The sequence below is a fragment of the Macaca fascicularis genome, chromosome 16 (assembly GCF_037993035.2).
Source record: "Macaca fascicularis isolate 582-1 chromosome 16, T2T-MFA8v1.1".
NCBI lineage: Eukaryota > Metazoa > Chordata > Mammalia > Primates > Cercopithecidae > Macaca > Macaca fascicularis.
Genome location: NC_088390.1, coordinates 57875318 through 57896634, shown reverse-complemented (window position 1 = coordinate 57896634; position 21317 = coordinate 57875318). Strand labels below are relative to the sequence as shown.

The 21317-nt window shown below is 44.0% G+C and overlaps 1 protein-coding gene across 4 annotated transcripts in view; it reads left to right on the top strand.

Moving 5' to 3' along the window:
- CALCOCO2 (calcium binding and coiled-coil domain 2) overlaps nucleotides 1-21317 on the top strand; it is a 33365-nt gene continuing 12048 nt past the window's right edge. For all 4 annotated transcript variants that reach the window (XR_012425702.1, XR_012425701.1, XM_045374952.2 and 1 more), the window contains exons 1-7: nucleotides 1-49; nucleotides 10601-10790; nucleotides 16805-16907; nucleotides 17063-17196; nucleotides 17976-18101; nucleotides 20027-20115; nucleotides 20497-20566. Coding sequence is in view for 2 of the 4 variants with exons in the window: in XM_045374952.2 (XP_045230887.1) it covers nucleotides 10611-10790; nucleotides 16805-16907; nucleotides 17063-17196; nucleotides 17976-18101; nucleotides 20027-20115; nucleotides 20497-20566 (702 nt within the window). In the remaining 2 variants the exon portion in view is untranslated. The remainder of the gene's footprint in view (nucleotides 50-10600; nucleotides 10791-16804; nucleotides 16908-17062; nucleotides 17197-17975; nucleotides 18102-20026; nucleotides 20116-20496; nucleotides 20567-21317) is intronic.

The window sequence follows — 21317 nt, the reverse complement described above, 5'->3', positions numbered from 1 at the left end:
GTCCCACTCTGCCCTGTTGCTGTCGCGCCGCCGCTGGCTGCTGTCCCTGGTGAGTGCCTCAAGTGGAAAGGGGCAGTTAGGCCCTCGGGGTGCCCACATTCAGACCTGCAGTCCTGAGAAGGGGCCACGGAGGGTAGATATGTGGCCGGTTTCGGTTCTCACCGCAGTTCACCCTCTGGGTTGATAGTGGGAGTGGTGTCCTGAAGGCCCTGGAGCCCCTCCCTCGGTCCGGGAGGGTTGCGGGGCAGTTTTGTCGTGCGGAGGGCAGCGCTGCAGTGCTGTGTGGCTGGGTGGGAGGCTCCTCGGGCAGAAGAGACACCCCTGGCGGCGGCTGCCGCCCCACGGGTCGTGGCGTCCCGTCCCCTCCCGCGGGCCCAAGCTGTGGTGGTTCCGTAATCCCTCGCCTGGATGTCATCGCCGTTGGCATCGAGGCGGAGGTGGGGCCTTGCTGCGTCACCCTGAGCAGGTTACTTTCTCTTTGGGCCTCAGTGTCCCCCTTTACGAGTAGGTTTGATCCCTGAAGCGCCTTGCCTTTTGCATGCTGCAACTGTCGGAGAAGGCGTTCTAGGCAGGAGGAGAGAAGTTGTCGTGACCTGTCTCTTTACTGTTAATCCATTGCCCCACCACCACTGACCCAGCTTAGTTTGGGAGCTAATGTTCCCACTTGTATATTATTTCAACCCCACTGGACGTGTTAACTCTTTTCTATCACTTGGATTCTTGCTTCAGATGCAAGCCAACAAGTGGCCATGAGCTGAGTAAAATATGGATAATATAACTTATTCTATTATTGGAAACCTCCATTGCAAGTAAAGGACTTTATGTGGTAGGTCTTTGTAGCTTGTGGAGAATACATGATTAAGGAATATCCAGATGGCTCAGTTTCCCAGGTATTTTCAAGGGACCTGGAAACTCTATCCTTTGGCAGACATGACAGCTGTGGAATGGAAAGGGCCTTGAAAAAGGTAGTCAATAATCCTGAGTTACCTGGCACTAACAGGTCATATTGTCTTTCGAGTCAGATAGTGCATCTGTGGCTCTTTAAAACTTTAATTTGGGGAGGGATTGCATTGGGAGTTATACCTGATGTAAATGACGAGTTGATGGGTGCAGCACAGCAACATGGCACAAGTATACATATGTAACAAACCTGCACGTTATGCACATGTACCCTACAACTTAAAGTATAATAATAATAAATAAATTAAAAAAAAAAAAAACTTTAATTTGGCTGACTAGGTGTGGTGGCTCACGCCTGTAATCTCAGCACTTTGGGAGGCCCAGGCTGGCGAATCACCTGAGGTCAGGAGTTCAAGACCAGCTTGGCAAACATAGCAAAACCCTGTCTTTACTAAAAATACAAAAATTCGTGGGGCGTGGTGGCGGGCGCCTGTAATCCTAGCTACTTGAGAGGCCGAGGCAGGAGAATTGCTTGGACCCAGACGGTGGAGGGTGCAGTGAGCTGAGATGTGCCACTGCACTCCAGCCTGGGCAACAAAGTGAGACTCTGTCTCAAAAAACAAAAAACAAACAAAAATTTAATTTGGCAGTATGTAATGATAGAATGTCATGTAGCCTTAATTTTTTTTAGATGCAAAGGGAGTTAAATGAACTCTTTCACTTCTTTTTTCCTTCATTTAGGATCATCATTATATTAGGCAAGGTCCTTGAAGATTTTCTAGCCTGAGCCATGCATTTTACTGATGAGGAAACAGGCCAGAAAAGGATAGTGTGACTTGGCCAAGCTCTCAGAGTGGCAGAACTAAGATAGGAACCCAGCTTTCTTGGCTGTTAGCCTAGTCCCCTTTCCACCACACTTCAAACACTGTCACTGCCCATGTCACAGGGACATGGCATGTCAGAATCACCCCTGTCAAGGGAAAAGTGGATGGTCTCAGTAAAATGGAGATTAGTACACAGCTTTGAGCCTTTCAGAGTTTCCAGTTAGTTGCCCACACCTGATGTCCCAGAACTATTTTTTCCATCTTCCCCTAGAACTGGTGCCGGCACTATGGTGGTATGGATGTGAGATGAGGGCCTGTTTAGAACAAGCTGTACACCAAATTCAAACAATTGCTAATGAGTAGTAATAAAAGGCCTCCTAGGGTGTAAAATTTTTATAAGACACTCTGAAACATGTTCATATTTTAGGTAAGGGTCTAGAATTAACTTGGAAATTTTGGGCTGGAGCAAATGGCTCGATAATTTGAAGACCAGTGATTGTGTCTTTGCTTTTGCTACCTGTTTCAGGGCCATCTACACATACCCATAGTATCCACTGCCGGTATTCTTTAAGGCTGGTTATGTGTAAGCATCTCTGCCAGGGCCCGGGAGAAATGGGATTCAAATCAATTCATCCATTTTTGCTAATTGCTAATTGTTTAGAAAGAAAAGTAATCAGAAGGCCAGGCTCACTGGCTCACACCTGTAATCCCAGCACTTTGGGAGGCCAACGTGGGCAGATCATGAGGTCAGGAGTTCGAGACCAACCTGGCCAACATAGTGAAACCCAGTCTCTACTAAAAATACAAAAATTAGTCAGACATGGTGGCACATGCTTGTAGTCCTGGGAGGCTGAGGCAGGAGAATCACTTGAACCCGAGAGGCAGAGGTTATGGTTAGCCGAGATCACACTACTGCACTCCAGCCTGGGCAACAGAGAGAGACTCTGTGTCAAAAAAAAAAAAAAAAAGTAAGCAGAAAGATAAAGGAATCCAATTAAATTGGGTTTGACTTTTATCTTCATTTTTACTGTTCTCAAATGAAGAATTGATTTGCATTTCTTTCTTGGTTGTAGAAGCATTTGATTTCCTTCTGTGAAGTAATCTGTAGTCTTCATTTCTCTTGAAACATACGCCCACTGGTATAAAAGGCTAATGTAAAAATGTTGGCCATTTAAAAAATTTTCTGCTACAAAGCCTATCAGTGTAGTTTGCAGATGCAGTTAGAAAGAGCAGAAGTAGGCTGGGCATGGTGGCTTACGCCTATAATCCCAGCACTTTGGGAGGCCGAGGCGGATGGATCGCCTGAGTCCAGGAGTTCAAGACCAGCCTGGGCAACATGGTGAAACCCTGTCTCTACAAAAATACAAAAATTAGCCAGGCGTGTGCCTAGGGTCCCAGCTACTCCAACTGAGGTGAGAGGATCGCTTGAGCCAGGGATGTCAAGTCTGCAGTGAGCCGCATTCATGCCATTGTACTCCAGCCTGGATGACAAAGCAAGACCCTGTGTCAAAAAAAAAAAAAAAAAAAAAAAACAGCAAGAGCAGAAGTAGAACAGGCTGCTGTTCCTTTTCTTCAGGAAGACATAAGAGGATCTATGTCCTCATGGAACAGCCCTGGGAGTAGTATATTAGGCCTGAAAAGCTCATTAGATGAAAATGTGTCAGGTTTTCTTGGAAGCTAGGAGACAGTTCAGGGGACTCATTTAAAAATACTTTCCCATTATTGCCTGCTCCTCTGGGGGCCCTAATCCTTTTGGAAACTGAGCTGAAAAAAGGTAAAGACTATGTCAGAGGCCAAATAAAGTTGCCTCTGACACTTTGTGGAATCTGTGCATTATTTTCCCCATGCTTGATAGTTTTGTTTTTGAAAATCCCTATTTGTTTTCTCTGTTCACTCCTTATGTGAACTACTCCTTTGATTTGAGGGTAGGAGTAAGGAATTAGGTAGAATACCACTTTATAATTTCTAGAGGACCTAGTTCATCCCACTAATTTTTCATAACTCAGTAGTTCTCTGGGCTTCTAAATTTAACTTTTGCTCTTCTTATATTTCTTCTCTTTTCTTTAACTCTATGAATTGCTGCCAAATTAGAAATAAATGGTAGACAGGTTCTATAGTGGGAAAGGTGGTTAAAGGAGGGGAAGTTGATGCTTAAGTCATTTTAATTTTCATGGCCAGGTGTAGTGACTCACGCCTGTAATCACAGCACTTTGGGAGGCCAGTGCGGGAGGATTGCTTGAGTCCAGGAATTCAAGACCAACCTGGGCACATAGGGAGACCCCATCTCTACAAAAATACAAAAATTAGCTGGGCATGGTGGCACATACCTATAGTTCCAGCTACCTGGGAGGCTGAGGTGGAGGATCACTTGAGCCTGGGAGGCTGAGGCTGCAGTGAGCCATGGCTGTGCCACTGTACTCCAGCCTGGGTGACAGAGTGAGACCCTGCCCCCCCCACCAAAAAAAATAATAATTCTTTTTACATATCTTCCCTCCCCTTTCCCCAAATACTCATTTCTAGACTACTCTGTCAGAAAGGTAATTTCCCAAGAAATTGTTGGAACCCATTTCTCCCAGGAATTTCATCACTGGGAGGAAGGGAAGACTAAAGATTACTGACCTTAAAACTCAGTAGATGCCCTCCCTCCAGGAAAAACTGGAGTGCTTCCTCACTGACCCAGTTCGGGTTGGCATGGTTATGTTCTAGTTTACTCATGGCCCTTTGTGTCCACAGCTTGGTAAAAAGGAGAAAAGAGAAGCCACTGCTGTTTTCATCTACTTGCCTCCTCAAACCCTTCCCCAGTCTTGGCAGAGGAGAATTTTAACCTTATTTCAAGAATGATTGAGTTCTCAATACCCCAAGTGCCATTGGATGCCCTCTGAATCCCTTCTGGGAAGGTGATGAGATTTCTGAAATGGGAAACTCTGTGGGGTCTTTTGCATTTTTAATAAGCAAGGAACCAAAGCTGTTGACTTTTCCAGACACATTATTAGGTTTTCAGGTGAATGAAAAGAGCTAGAATTTCCTTTGACTATATACTCAAGCCTCAGAACGTGAGCTCTTTCGTGTTGTCTATATATGTGCTGTCCTTTCTTAAGCGTTCTGCTTATGAGCTAACTTAGATTGGTGGTTTTTCTTTTCTTTTTTTTTTTTTTTGAGATGAACTTTTTTGCTCTTGTCGCCCAGGCTGGAGTGCAATGGCGTAATCTCGGCCCACTGCAACCTCCGCCTCCTGGGTTCAAGTGATTCTCTTGCCTCAGCCTCCTGAGTAGCTTGGATTACAGGCGCCTACCACCACATCCGGCTAGTTTTTTTGTGTTTTTAGTAGAGACAGGGTTTCACCACGTTGGCCAGACTGGCCTCAAACTCCTTACCTCAAGTAATCCAGCCGCCTCGGCCTCCCAAAGTCCTGGGGTTACAGGTGTGAACCACCGCACATGGCTGGATTGGTTGTTTTTCTAGTAAGAAAGAGAGACTGTACCAAGCCACCCCATGCCCTTAGCTCGTCTTGCCTTTCAGAGTAGCATCTATTTTCACAACAGCTTGCCAGTTTGAGTGTGTGTAAGGTAGGTAATGGAGTGTGAATTTGATGGGTTCTTAAGGAAATCAAATCTATGCCTTTTGGGTTTTTTTTTTGGTACCATGCCACTTGAACCAACCATGCCAGCTGAACCAGCCATACCAAGAAGTGATTTAGCACTTGAAGATTATCATCTCCTCACCCTATTTTAGAAAAGAGAAAACTGAGAAACAGCAGTTTTTCCAAGGTAACCAACAAATTAAGAGGGCTTAAAAAAATAAAACACACACACTCTTAGCCCCAGAGTCACCCTTACCATTGTTTACCTACAAAGCCGTTCCTTTTTTACTTTTTGATGAATGATGTGCATATCTTGTTAGTTCATTTATCCAACAAATACTTAATCAGTGATTACTACACCTTAGGCATTGTGTTATGTATACAATGGTGATAGTGTTGTGAAGGAAAAGAAATGGGAGTAAGGTACTTGGGTTCATTGAGGGGCAGGTCCTGAAGTCACTCTTTTTCTTTTTTTTTTTTTTTTGAGACAGAGTTTTGCTCTTGTTGCCCAAGCTGGAGTGCAATGGTGAGATCTCAGCTCACTGCAACCTCCGCCTCCCAGGTTCAAGCTATTCTCCTCAGCCTTCCAAGTAGCTGGGATTACAGATGTGTGCCACCACTCCCAGCTAATTTTTTGTATTTTTAGTAGAAACGGGGTTTCACCATGTTAGCCAGCCAGGTCTTGAACTCCTGACCTCAGGTGATCTGCCTGCCTTGGCCTCTCAAAGTGCTGGGATTACAGGCATGAGCTACTGCACCTAGCACTCTTATCTGAGTGTTCTTCATGATCCGCAAAGGACAGGTTAAGTAATTTTACATGCACAGATAAACTGGTTCTCCAGGCTTAGGACAGAGGGGATATGCTGGCCTCCATATGACAGTAGATCACTTGGAAATAAAGGATCTGCAAGCTGAGAAACCTCCCTGCCCACTCTCCCATAGCATCCAAGAGAAACCCTCATTGTACACAGGTAACAGTTTATTATAGGGAAAAGTCTTGACCTAGATTGGAATGTGACCTCTCCCCCATCTTTGAAAAACTCTTTTGAGCCAGGCGTGGTGGCTCACACCTGTAACCCCAGCACTTTGGGAGGCTGAAGTGGGTGGATCACCTGAGGTCAAGAGTTCAAGACCAGCCTGGCCAACATGGTGAAACCCCCTCTGTACTAAAAATACAAAAAATTAGCCGGGCATGGTGGCTTGCACCTATAGTCCCACCTACTCCGGAGGCTGAAGCAGGAGAATTGCTTGAACCCCGGAGGCGGAGGTTGCAGTGAGCTGAGATAGCGCCACTGCACCCCAGCCTGGGCAACAGAGCGAAACTCCATCTAAAAAAAAAAAAAAAAAAAAAAGGAAAGAAAAACTCTTTTGAGGTTTGAGGTTGAGGATGTGGCTAAACTGTGTCACAAACCAGAAAGTCAATGCATTTTTTTAGTTCCTTAACTCAATTTCAAGAACAGACAGTTTAGTCCTCCAAAGTCCCATTGCCTTCTTTATGAAAAAACTGACTACTGGGGAGTTGAAAGAGCAGGCCTGGTTGCTTAGACTTCAAAGTAAAACCAGTAAATAGATAGGATGGGGCTAGAAGAAGTATTATGGTTGTTTGGGGAGGTCTTGTTTTTTGGTTATCATACTTATTTATTTTTTTATTTTTTTATTTCTATTTTTATTTTTTTTGAGACGGAGTCTGCTGTATCTCCCATACTGGAGTGCAGTGGCGCCATCTCGGCTAGGCTCACTGCAAGCTCTGCCTCCCGGATTCACGCCATTCTCCTGCCTCAGCCTCTTGAGTAGCTGGGACTACAGGCGCCCGCCACCACGCCCGGCTAATTTTTTGTATTTTTAGTGGAGACAGGGTTTCACCGTGTTAGCCAGGATGGTCTCGATCTGCTGACCTCGTGATCCGCCCGCCTCGGCCTCCCAAAGTGCTGGGATTACAGGCGTGAGCGCCCGGCCTGTACTTACTTATTTTTAAAAATTATATATGTGGGCCGGGCGCGGTGGCTCAAGCCTGTAATCCCAGCACTTTGGGAGGCCGAGACGGGCGGATCACGAGGTCAGGAGATCGAGACCATCCTGGCTAACACGGTGAAACCCCGTCTCTACTAAAAAATACAAAAAACTAGCCGGGCGAGGTGGCGGGCGCCTGTAGTCCCAACTACTCGGGAGGCTGAGGCAGGAGAATGGCGTGAACCCGGGAGGCGGAGCTTGCAGTGAGCTGAGATCCGGCCACTGCACTCCAGCCTGGGCGGCAGAGCGACACTCCGTCTCAAAAAAAAAAAAAAAAAAAAAAAAAAAAAAAAAAAATTACATGTGTGCCTGTATGTGTACAAAATCTTCCAGCTTATACCGATAGCTGAATTTATAAGATATTATATAGTATTTGCATGTGTATAGCCCTTTCTTCATCTTCTGTGTACAGCTGAAATATTTTTTTCATGTCCTAGTAAAACCCTAAATTGAGAATTATGGACTCATTAAATGTTAGACCAGCTAGTCATTTAGAAAACAGTGCATGTGATTTGTTTAAGGGGCAGGAAGTATTAGGTGTCAACAATTAAAAACACTTTGTTTCTTTTCTTTTTTTTTGAGATGGAGTCTCGCTCTGTGGCCCAGGCTGGAGCGCAGTGGCACAATCTCGGCTCACTGCAAGCTCTGCCTCCGGGGTTCATGCCATTCTCCTGCCTCAGCCTCCTGAGTAGCTGGGACTACAGGCACCCGCAATCACACCCAGCTAATATTTTGTGTTTTTAGTAGAGATGGGGTTTCACCGTATTAGCCAGGATGGTCTCAATCTCCTGACCTCATGATTCACCCGCCTCGGCCTCCCAAAGTGCTTGGATTATAGGCGTAAGCCACCGCGCCTGGCCCACTTTATTTTATGTACTCTTTTTGCCTCTAAAATGGTTTCTCTCTCTTTTTTTTCTTTTGTTTGTTGTTGTTGTTGTTGGCAGAGTCTCACTTTGTCCCCCAGGCTGGAGGGCAGTGGCATTATTTGGCCCACTGCACCCTCTGCCTCCTGGGTTCAAGCGATTCTCCTGCCTCAGCCTCCCAAGTAACTGGGATTACAGGCGCCTGCCATCACGCCGGAGTAATTTTCGTATTTTTAGTAGAGACGGGGTTTCACCATGTTGGCCAGATTGGTCTCAAACTCCTGACCTCAGGTGATCCACCCACCTCAGCCTCCCAAAGTGTTGAGATTACAGGTGTGAGCCACCGTGCCTGGCCTTTTTTTCTTCTTCTTTTTTCTTTCTTTTTTTTTTTTTTTTTTTTTTCGTGTGTGTGTGAGACAGAGTTTCACTCTTCTTGCCCAGGCTGGAGTGCAGTGACGCGATTTTGGCTCACCGAAACCTCCGCTCCCAGGTTCAAGCAATTCTCCTGCCTCAGCCTCCCAGGTAGCTGGGATTGCAGGCATGTGTGACCATGCCTGGCTAATTTTGTATTTTTAGTAGAGACGGGGTTTCTCCGTCTTGGTCAAGCTGGTCTCGAACTCTTAACCTCAAGTGATCCACCTGCCTCGGCCTCCCACAGTGCTGGGACAGGTGTGAGCCACCACGCGTGGCCTTTTTTTTTTTTTTTTTTTTAATACAGTCCCACTATATTGTCCAGGCTGGACCTTAACTCCTGGGCTCAAGCAGTCCTCTCACCTCAGCCTCCTGAACAGCTAGGATTACAGGCATGCACCACCCTAATTTCCTATTTTGTTGTTGTTGTTGTTATTGTTTTGAGGCAGGGGCTTGCTCCCTTGCCCAGGCTGGAATGCAGTGGCACAATCTTGGCTCGCTGCAGCCTTGTCCTCCCAGGCTCAAACAATTCTCCCATTTCAGCCTCCCAAGTAACTGGGACTACAGGTGTGCACCACCACGCCCAGTTAATTTTTGTAGTTTTTTGTAGAGATGGGGTTTTGCCGTGTTGCCCAGGGTGGTCATGAACTCCTGGACTCAAAAGATCCACCTGCCTCTGCCTCCCCAAGTGCTGGGATTACAGGTGTGAGCCACTGCGCCCAGCCACAACTTTCCTATTCTTGATCACATTTTATGGGTACTGTAACCTAGAAAGGTGAAACACAGGGTATTATCCCCATGTATAGCTAGGGATCCAAATTTGTTTGCTGTCTTCCAAATGTGGGTTGTATTTTTCTGTTTCTTTGTTGTTACTCATGCTGTTTCCTTCACCTAGAATGCCCTCACTCAAAAACCCAGTTGTCAAAATCCTAATCCTCTTGGAGGGCTAATCTAAGATTCTTCTCATTCCCTGAAGTTTTCTTTATTTTCCTAAGCAGTTGCATCTCTCCCTCTTTTGAACCCCAGAGCATTTTGCACTTCTTATTCGATTCATTTGGCAGTCATTTTTATACTCATCTATTCTCTCAATTGGATTGAGACCCCTTTTAAGGTTGTACCAGGAAAAAAAACCCACAACTACAACAGTAATAACTATATAACTAACTATAACTGACGTCTCTTAAACCCTTTATGCAGACTCTGTGCTAAGTACTTTGTCATTCAACATGCATATACTTGGTGGGAAGTGCCTACAATGGCAGACACTGATTTAAGGGCTGGACATTTTACATTATTTCACTTATGCCTCACAAAAAACTAAATGGGATAGATGTTATTTTTAGCCCCATTTTACAGATGAGGAAACAAGCACAGAGCCCAGCAGATTAAATAAATTGCCCAATGCCACAAATTTAATAGGTGGTGAAACTGGAATTTGAACGCCAGCATTCTAATTTAGAACCCGTGCTTGTCACTACTGCATGTCAGATAATTTTCTCTCATTCCTTTCTTCTCATTCCCATCCCCAGGTCCTAGCAGAGGATCTTACATATGGAAGGTCCTGATAATTATAGGATAAATGGGATTGAATATAGAAGATGAAATCCAGAGAGATGGACTTTCCTAAAGTCATAGGGCTTGTTGGGATGAAAAATCTAGAATTTAAGATTCACAGTTCCCAGCTCAGGCTATTTTATCTATGCTGCCTTGTTTATTTAAGTCAGTTAGAGAAAGGGGAACCAAAGCAGCTATAAGCCTCTGTTCATGTGAGAGTTGTGGTGCCTGTGGTGAAGAAGTTAAAGATATTGTCAGAAAATTCTCGTAGCATAGGAAGTTGTGACTGAGATGGCTCAAAGTGAAACAGAAAGCAAGTTGTGTAATCTCAGTATTTGTCAGGATTTTGCTTTTCCTGGCTTGCTTTGCACAGAATGTTCTCTGGATGAAAGCCCAGAAATCGCCAACATTTCAGACAATGCTTTCTGAGCCTTACTCTATTCCACATTTCATAACAGGATCCCTACCATGGAGAAGACCATCGAAGATCCCCCCACATCAGCTGTCTTGCTGGATCACTGTCATTTCTCTCAGGTCATCTTTAACAGTGTGGAGAAGTTCTACATCCCTGGAGGGGACGTCACATGTCGTTATACCTTCACCCAGAATTTCATCCCTCGTCAAAAGGATTGGATTGGCATCTTTAGAGTAAGTGATTAATTTAGTACCAAGTGATCAGAAACTAGAGGTGATTCTTAGTTACCTGACTGTGTGACTCTCTTTGTATTATAAGCATTTTGTATAATATGTGTGGGCAATTTTTAAATTCTAGTCAAGCTCCACAGCACTTCTCTCTTCACACACTCGTGTGCTGTGGGACTCAAGTTTTCATTTCAGTGTCAAGCTAAAATAAGATGGCAAATCATGTAATCCTCAAATTTTGTTTTCTGGGTTTTTTTTTTGAAATAGAGTCTTGCTCTGTCACTTAGGCTGGAGTGCAATGGCATGATCTCAGCTCACTGCAACCTCCACCTCCCGGGTTGAAGCAGTTCTCCTGCCTCAGCATCCCGAGTAGCTGAGATTACAGGCACCTGCCACCACATCTGGTTAATTTTTGTATTTTTAGTGGAGATGGAGTTTCAGCATGTTAGCCAGGCTGGTCTCAAACTCCTGACCTCAGGTGATCTGCCTGCCTCAGCCTCCCAAAGCTCTGGGATTACAGGTGTGAGCCACCATGCCTATCCTTATTATGCTGTCAAACACCAAATGTAAATGCTTTCTTGTTGTTGTTGAGATAGGGTCTTGCTCTGTCTCTCAGGCTGGAGTGTAGTTCACTGCAGCCCCAACCTCCCAGGCTCAGTGATCCTCCCACCTCAGCCTTCTCAGTAGCTGGGACTGCAGGTGTGCAGAACAATGCCTAACTGATTTCTTTCTTTTTTTTTTTTTTTTTTTTGAGACGGAGTCTCACTTATTGCCCGGCTGAAGTACAGTGGCGCAGTCTCGGCTCACTGCAACCCAACCTCCCGGGTTCAAGCTATTCTCCTGCCTCAGCCTCCAGAGTAGCTGGGATTATAGGCGAATGCCACCACACCCTGCTAATTTTTGTATTTTTAGTAGAGACCAGGTTTCACCATGTTGGCCAGGCTGGTCTCGAACTCCTGACCTTGTGATCTGCCCGCCTCAGCCTCGCAAATTAAATGCTTTTTAAATGATCCTATTTTGAAATATTTATGTATGACTTGACTGAGATGGTTGACCTCATATGTCACTTCTGAGAGTAAACATTACTTCCTTACTTGGTATGGTGTTTAGTTTGTTTTGATACAAATACCATAAATCTGGAAAGGATATTGAGGATATTGGCATTCTGTGTTCAAAAAGTTTATTCCTGAATAAGTGCGTCTGACTACTTTATGATGATTTCCAAGGTTATGAGCTCCCTTAGTGACCTCTTCCAGTGTCTGATCACCCCATCAGTTCAAGTACAGAATGGTATTTTTAAGTTTTAATTAGCTTACTCTCTATGTCCCCTTCGCTCTCCCATCCGTGTCTTTCTCTCTCATACATCTCACATACACCATAATGACAAATCTTCCTATTTCCAGAGACAGGAAATAAAGGTCAAATTTTAAGTAATGTATACTGCCAACTCCCAATGTCAGTGACCTTTGGTTTGACACCTCAGTATGTCATGTGCCTATTTGCCAGTGCTGTTCATCCTGAAATCAGACACCGTTCTCAACTGCACTCAGAAGGAGCTATTGCTTATTTATATCCTTCATTGAATTCCTTTGCCTTTATTGTTTGGAACATCAAACTTATTGATGAGCAATTTAAGCTGGAGGTAGCAAGACTGGTGTTTGGAGATAGGGATAGTGGCCAACAGCAGGACGCTGGCAAGTGTTGTGACAGCTCTTGAGACTGCAGAGTATTGAGTCATCAGACTAAAAGGTGTGCCAACACACCAGAGTGTTTTCTGTCTTAGAAAGAAGATGGTAGTTGCTTTTCTTCTTCCTCATATGTAGCAAAGCATATAGGTCACATTGCCTGGTAAGAGTTTTCCATAATGGAGCTATAGCTTCACTGTCTAGTACTGCGGCTACTAGCCATGTGTGGCTGTTAAGCACTTGAAATGTGGTTAGTGTGACTAAGTAACTGGATTTTATTTTATTTTATTTATTTATTTATTTATTTAGAGACAGAGTTTCGTTCTGTTGCCCAGGCTGGAGTGCAATGGCGTGATCACGGCTTACCGCAACCTCCGCCTCTCAGGTTCAAGCGATTCTCCTGCCTCAGCCTCCTGAGTAGCTGGGATTACAGGCATGTGCCACCATGCCTGGCTAATTTTGTATTTTTAGTAGAGACAGGGTTTCTCCATGTTGGTCAGGCTGGTCTTGAACTCCCAACCTCAGGTGATCCACCTACCTCGGCCTCCTAAAGTGCTGGGATTACAGGTGTGAGCCACTGCACCAGGCCCAAGTAACTGGATTTTAAATTTTACTTAATGTTAATTAAAGTTTAAATAGCTTCATGTGGCTAGTGGCTATCATTGGTTAATGCAGGTACAGATCATGAAAAAGAGAATGATTCAGAAATTACTTACCAGACTTTAAAATGTCGTTTATAACGTCTTTTTTGTTTTTGTTTTTGGAACATCGTTATATTTCTGTTTTGCTTAGACTTAGCAACCACCAGTAAAGACTTCACCATATACCATATGAAAATCTTGGGGTTTTTTTTTTTTTTTTTTAAGATGGAGTTTGCTCTTGTCACCCAGGCTGGAGTGCAATGACACGATCTTGGCTCACTACAACCTCCACCTCCCTGGTTCAAGCAATTCTCCTGCCTCAGCCTCCCAAGTAGCTGAGATTACAGGCACCCCGCCTCCCCGGTTCAAGCAATTCTGCTGCCTCAGCCTCCTGGGTAGCTGGGATTACAGGGCCCCACCACCATTCCCGGCTAATTTTTGTATTTTTAGTAGAGATGGGGTTTCACCACGTTGGCCAGGCTGGTCTCGAACTCCTGACCTCATGTGATCCACCTACCTCAGCCTCCCAAAGTGCTGGGATTACAGGCGTGAGCTACCGCGCCTGGCCAATCTTGGGCTTTTTAAAAACAAATGTTTAAAAATATTTTGACCAGGTGTGGTGGCTCACTCCTGTAGTCCCAGGAGGGAGGCCAAGGCAGACGGATCACTTGAGGTCAGGAGTTCAAGACCAGCCTGGCCAACATGGTAAAACCCCATCTCTACTAAAAATACAAAAATGAGTCAGGTGTGGTGGCACCCACCTGTAGTCCCAGCTACTCAGGAGGCTGAGGCAGGAGAATTGCTTGAACCCAAGAGGCAGAGGTTGCAGTGAACCAAGATTGTGCCACTGCACTCCAGCCTGGGCAATAGAGTGAGACTCCATCTCAAAAAAAAATTTTTTTTAATGTGTCTATATTTGGAATACTTCATACATTTCAGAGGTATTACCATATCCCAATAAATAAATAATTGTTAAGCTAAAGAAGGGCTTCTAATGTCCATTGTCCATAAAGGTATTGACTTGAATGCCTACCCTGAGGACATGCTTTGCTAGGCCTTTGTTGAGGATGTGTATGTGTGTGTGTGTGTGTGTATTGCCTAATTAAATCCTCACAGTGGGCCGGGTGCAGTGACTCATTCCTGTAATCCCAGCACTTTAGGAAGCCAAGGCAGGTGGATCACCTGAGCTAGGGAGTTCAAGACCAACCAGACCAACATGGAGAAACCCTGTCTCTACTAAAAATACAAAATTAGCCAGGCATGGTGGCACATACCTGTAATCCCAGCTACTTGGGAGGCTGAGGCAGGAGAATCACTTGAACCCGGGAGGTGGAGGTTGTGAGCCAAGGTCATGCCATTGCACTCCAGCCTGGGCAACAGAGCAAGACTCCATCTAAAATATAAAAAAAGAAAAATTCTCACAGTGCAGTAGCCCCCTGAGGTGGGTAGTAGTATCTCTTGGGCGTAAGTAAGTAAAATGAATATCTTTGAGAGATGGTGACTTTCCCAAGGCCTCACAGTGAATAAGCCGTGAAGCAGGTTTGGCTCCCAAACCTCTGCTTTTTCTCCTCTACTCTGCTGAATTCCTTTGAGCAACAGATAGTAAATTAGAGAACGAAGAGTTGACTGTAAAGTTTCGTCCTTCACATCTCACCTCAAACGCTCTCCCCAGTGTTCTTTCAGTGTAGTCTTAATTGGACTATTCAACTCCTCATCACCCCCAGACACTGGTAGTATCTGGCACCAGGTAGGTACTCAGTAAATCTTTTTATTTTTTATGTATTTTTAAAAATTTATTTTAAGACAGTCTCGTTCTCTTCACCCAGGCTGGAGTGCAGAGGTGCAATCTGGGCTCACTGCAGCCTCTACCTCCTGGGTTCCAGTGATTCTCATGCCTCAGCCACTGAGTAGCTGGGATTACAGGCATGCACCACTGTGCCCGGCCAGTAAATGTTTTTAATACGTACAAATACATTACATCTTCTCTATAGTGAAAGTCACCACCAATGATGGAGCCTAAAGCAGGAAGTAGTCTGCTTTCCTTCCCTCAGTGTATAATCCTATGTTTCATACTCTCCTTGACTTGGGCATTTAAATGTTTCCAAGACAAACTGGAACAAGGACTACTCAAATGGAGGAGCCAAGGACAGACATTGCAGGTGGCTAGAAGTTGTTTCCCTGTTCCAAGGCAGCAATAATTCTTAGGTCTTCCCAATGATATTTCGGTCACAGTGCATTAAGAAGCTCCAGGATGTGAATGAGGACTCCATAAAATTCCTGCTTCCTGTACCACCACAGGCTGCAGTGGCTCTGAGATGCTTACAGCAGTGGGGTGTGTATTAATGAGACTCTAAAACATGCCCTAGGATGTTCTGATGAGTTTTTGGTATAGCCTTTTCCACCCTGCTTTGATTCCTTAATATATAAAAATGGGATTTATTTTTAGTTCTCTTCTTACTGAGCTCAGGCAGGGTCAAAATATGGCAATAAATGTAATTTTGCTTCTCATTTGCTGAGTGTTGTCCCCTTGAAGACACAATAGCTGGCTTTCTATTCTCTGGTGTGCTTTTATTTTCTAGATAAGATTTGAGCAATCTTTTACCCCCTTCACATTTGTGAGAATATTTTCCACTTAGCCAGCTTTCTGCTCTGAGGCATGTTTTGCTGCATCCTTATGTCTTATGATTTATTGTATTCAATACCTAGAAGAGGCCTTTATGACTACCAGATTGTTGTTAATATCTTTATTGCCAAAAAGCCATCATTAAGCATGCATGAAGAAAAACAGTAAAGAAAAAAAATTGTATAGACCTGGAATCTCTTATCTGGTGCCTCATAATCTAAGAACCCTGTTCTCCCTCTGCCCCCAAAACAGACATTATAAAGAAGAATGGAGTTTTTTTTTAATGCAGTAGGTTGATATATGACAGGGCTTAATTGGACATAATAGAGGTTACACCAATAGAGAGGGCAGGTCAGAAGTGATTTCTGATTTAGAAGCCCAAAGAACACCATTGTAAGAGGATCAGGGTTCCTATTCCCAGAACTTTCCCCTTAAATCAGTCTCAGCTCTATCTCTGACTTGTAGATAGAATTTTTGGAGCTTTTCTCCTGGGTGGTGAGGAGCTAGTTTTCAAATCTTTCCAAGACTTGTATTTTGAGCTGTGTATGTGCACCCCAATTTTTGGTTATATCAGACGTTTTCCCATATGTAGTTATCATAAGTGAAAAATAAAATAAAAAATTAAAAAAGATTTGAGCCCTGGTGTGAGAATCTTGTCATAATGAACTCATTCTATTATATTTTATTTTTTCTTTTTTTGGAAATGGAGTCTCACTCTGTCACCCGGGCTGGAGTGCAATGGTGCAATCTCGGCTCACTGCAACCTCCACCTCCTGGGTTCAAGCAATTCTCCTGCCTCAACCTCCTGAGTGCTGGGATTACAGGCACACATCACCACGCCTGCCTTATTTTTTGTGTTTTAGTGGAGACGGGGTTTCACCATGTTGCCCAGGCTAGTCTTGAACTATTGAGCTCAGGCAATCCACCCGCCTTGGCCTCCCAAAGTGCCGCCACACCCGGCCTATATTTTCAATATATACAAATAAAAAGTGATTTTAAGAAGATGTAGCCCAATTAGGATTTTCCCCACACCCCTTTCAGGTACTAAATAAGAACTTCTTGTCATTGCAGGTGGGATGGAAGACAGTCCGTGAGTATTACACCTTCATGTGGGTTACTTTGCCCATTGACCTAAACAACAAATCAGCTAAACAGCAGGAAGTCCAATTCAAAGGTGAGAAAAATACTGGATCAAAGGTGTTGAAGACAGTAGCCAAGACTAATTAATTCCCTTCAGCTTGAGCTTTCTGGGGCAGATGAAAAGACTTCCAGAATTTTACTTTTCTGAATAGATCTTATTTTGGATTAAAACTTATGTTGTGTTTTCAGCTTACTACCTGCCCAAGGATGATGAGTATTACCAGTTCTGCTATGTGGATCAGGATGGCGTGGTCCGGGGAGCAAGTATTCCTTTCCAGTTCCGTCCAGAAAATGAGGAAGACATCCTGGTTGTTACCACTCAGGTTTATAAAACTTCTCACCTCAATCCCTTACTGCTGTTATGAGTAGCAATGTAGGATAGGGTGGAATTTGAGTTAATAAGGCTTTATTGAATATCTAACGGTATCGTTGGAAAAAATGCATATAGTACTCATGCGGACTCACTAAGGAATGACTTGGGAATGTTAACAAGAATCATAACAATAGGTGATTTCTTCCTTTTCTAAAACTTCTTTAACTCAGCTGGCATTCAGTTATTCTTTTAACTTTTCCAGTTGTTTAATTTTTGTCATCTACACATCTTATCACCATGGTAAATGTAAAAGCTCCTTTGAGGAGAGAAGCACCAAATATTTTTATCTCTTTCAGTTCTGGCCTACAGCCTGTCTGTCATACATGAGTATTAGATTCATTTTCTTACTTCATCATTTAACAGGACACCTACTCTTCATCCAGCACTACGGTAGGCACTGGGAACACAATGAAGAATCAGTTGAAACACTGTCCTTGGCCTCAAGGAGCTAAGTCCATTGGGAGAGACAAGCAATATGGTCTGCAAGAAGAAGCTACATTCTTGTGTCAATTTTCCTTTTAACTTTTAATGGCTTTTTTTTGGTATTGCTGCAGTTATAAAGACATACCTCTGTTATACCCTTACCTAGGTATTAAGGAGCAGCCCCCATTTGGGGTACGTAGATGTCACTGCAGTGAATGGCAATCAGCCAGTCCCTCACCATCCTAACCTATGGGAATTTTCTGCTAGAGGGACTTGGAATATAGTTTATGGAATGTTCTTTTGTAGGGAGAGGTAGAAGAGATTGAGCAGCACAACAAGGAGCTTTGCAAAGAAAACCAGGAGCTGAAGGATAGCTGTGTCAGCCTCCAGAAGCAGAACTCAGACATGCAGGCTGAGCTCCAAAAGAAGCAGGTATGGCTGCTGGTTATAGGTGACCTTGGACCATGGAGATCAGAATTGGATGGTGCCTCATATCCAGCACCATATTCTGTTTTGCCTGTGATCTCACCCTCTTATACCAGTATCTTTGAACGGGCATTAGTTTTGTTTGTTTGTCTGAAATGGAGTCTCACTCTGTCACCCAAGCTGGAGTGCAAGGGTGCGATCTTGGCTCACTGCAACCCCCGCCTCCCAGGTTCAAGAGATTCTCCTGCCTCAGCCTCCCGAGTAGCTGGGATTACAGGTAATCGCCACCACACCCAGCCAATTTTTATATTTTTGTAGAGACAGAGTTTTACCATGTTGGCCAGGCTGGTCTCAAACTCCTGGCCTCAGGTGATCCACCCGCCTCGGTTTCCCAAAGTGCTGGGATTATAGGCATGAGCCACCTTCCCCAGCTGAATATCTCCTTTTAATTGTTTATATGTTGAAATGGTATTTTAGCTACATTGGGTTAAATATACTATCATTTGGCTAGGTGCAGTGGCTCACACCTGTAATTCCAGCACTTTGGGAGGCTGAGTCAGGTGGATCACAAGGTAAGGAGTTTGAGACCAGCCTGGCCAAGATGGTGAAACCCTGTCTCTACTAAAAATACAAAAATTAGCCAAGCATGCTGGTAGGTGCCTGTAATCCAAGCTACTCAGGAGGCTGAGGCAGGAGAACTGCTCAAACCTGGGAGGCGGAAGTTGCAGTGAGCCAAGATCACACCCCTGCACTCTGGCCTGGGTGACAGAGCAAGACTCCGTCTCAAGAAAAGATTAGGCCGGGCGCGGTGGCTCAAGCCTGTAATCCCAGCACTTTGGGAGGCCGAGACGGGCGGATCACAAGGTCAGGAGATCGAGACCATCCTGGCACGGTGAAACCCCGTCTCTACTAAAAAAAAATACAAAAACCTAGCCGGGCGAGGTGGCGGGCGCCTGTAGTCCCAGCTACTCAGGAGGCTGAGGCAGGAGAATGGCGTGAACCCGGGAGGCGGAGCTTGCAGTGAGCTGAGATCCGGCCACTGCACTCCAGGCTGGGCGACAAAGCAAGACTCTGTCTCAACAAAAAAAAAAAAAAAAAAAAAAAAAAAAAGAAAAGATTAGCCAGGCATGGTGTCATGCGCCTGTAATCCCAGCTACTCAGGAGGCTGAGGCAAGATAATTGCTTGAACCTGGGAGGCAGAGGTTGCAGTGAGCCAAGATCACACCACTGCACTCCAGCCTGGGCAACAGAGCAAGACTTTATCTCAAAACAATAAAATAAATAAAATAAAATAAAGTAAGATAAAATAAAATAAAATTTTAAATAAATATATATATATACACACACTATTATTAAAATTAATCTGTTTCTTTTTACCTTTTTAAAAATGTGCCTACTAAGATTTTAAAATTATATGTGGCTCTCACTTATTGAACAGCACTGTTCTAGGAAAAGGGCAGTTTTGTCTATTTTGTCCACTGTTGTGTCTGCAGTGCAAGAACAGTGTCTAGTATGGAATAGGCTCTGAGTAAATATTTATTTAATGAACAAATTATAAGCTCCAATGGAATGAGAAATTAAGGTGATGCATTTTTAATATAGAAAGAGCATTTTGTGGCCGGGTACAGTAGCTCATGTCTGAAATCCCAGCACTTTGGGAGGCTGAGGCAGGAGAATCGCTTGAACCCAGGCGACAGAGGTTGCAGTGAGCCAAGATCACGCCACTGCACTCCAGCCTGGGTGATAGAGTGAGACGCTGTATTAAAAAAAAAAAAAGAACATCTTCCTTTTATTTGAGTATTTCATTTACTGCTGTGTCATGCTATGCCTGACATATAGTAAGTGCTCAATAAATATTTGTTGCCTGCCTAAGATACTCATTCAAAAGTCATAGAAATAGTCTGTCCCTCTGATGGTGTTTCAATCTATAGGAGGAGCTAGAAACCCTACAGAGCATCAATAAGAAGTTGGAACTGAAAGTGAAAGAACAGAAGGACTATTGGGAGACAGAGTTGCTTCAGTGAGTGTGTCCCATAATTCTGGGAGGGGAAGAGTTGCTGTACCATCGATACCCTTAAATATAGTCAGATTAGATTTCTGGAATTTGCGAGAAAACACTGTTATGACATTGAAGGTGTGACTCTCTGCCCTTTGAATCATGGATTAGAAAATTGGTATCAGAATAGTCAGGAAAAATGATCTGATTTCAAATATTAACTTTAAGGATTGAATACTTGCAGTTTTTTGGAGTCAGGAAGCCAAAACAGGACTGCAGTGGAGACTAGTAGATTTTTAAATAACTCTGCAGGCTTAGGGCCAAGCCAGCCTTAAATCATTTAAGGCCAGGGGTAGCTGACCTGCAGTGAGTGAATTTTTCACATAGTTATCTCCACCTCCACAGACTGAAAGAACAAAACCAGAAGATGTCCTCAGAAAATGAGAAGATGGGAATCAGAGTGGATCAGCTTCAGGTAGGTAATGCCATACCTTTGTCAAAGGATATTTTCTTAGCCTTACCATGGCTCCAATTTGGTGGCCTAGAAAGATGTATTTCATTGCAGTGAGTGCCTAATGGCATACTTTTCAAAGTATCACACTAAAGTTTCAGGTTATGTATTTTCCATTCTTGAACCAGGTAAGCCTCCACCCTACTCATGCCCCCCCACTTTAAAAAAAAAAAAAATCATGATTCACAGCCAGGTGCAGTGGCTCACATCTGTAATCCCAGCACTTTGGGAGGCCGAGGCAGGTGGATCACCTGAGGTCAGGAGTTTGAGATCAGCCTGGCCAATATGGCAAAACCCCGTCTCTACTAAAAATAAAAAATTAGCTAAGCGTGCTAATTTACAGGTGCACCTGTAATCCCAGCTACTCAGGAGGCTGAGGCAGAAGAATCACTTGAACCCCGGAGGCAGAGGTTGAAGTGAACAGAGGTCGCACCACTGCACTCCAGCCTGGGCGACAGAGCAAGACTCTGTCTCAAAAAAAAAAAAAAAAATCGTAATTCACAAGGAACTTAGTGATTTGTTCATGTATTACTAAGTTAATTTACCATGAGCTCTTAATATAGATGACAATCATCTATATCAATAATCAAACTTTAATCTTTTCAAGCAAAATCGTACTCGAAAGTCCGGAATATAGAGCAGATAGCAGAACTGCTCTCATTTTTAGGAAGCTATGCCTTAAAGAGGTGCTTTAAAGAGTGGTTTGTCTAATTGT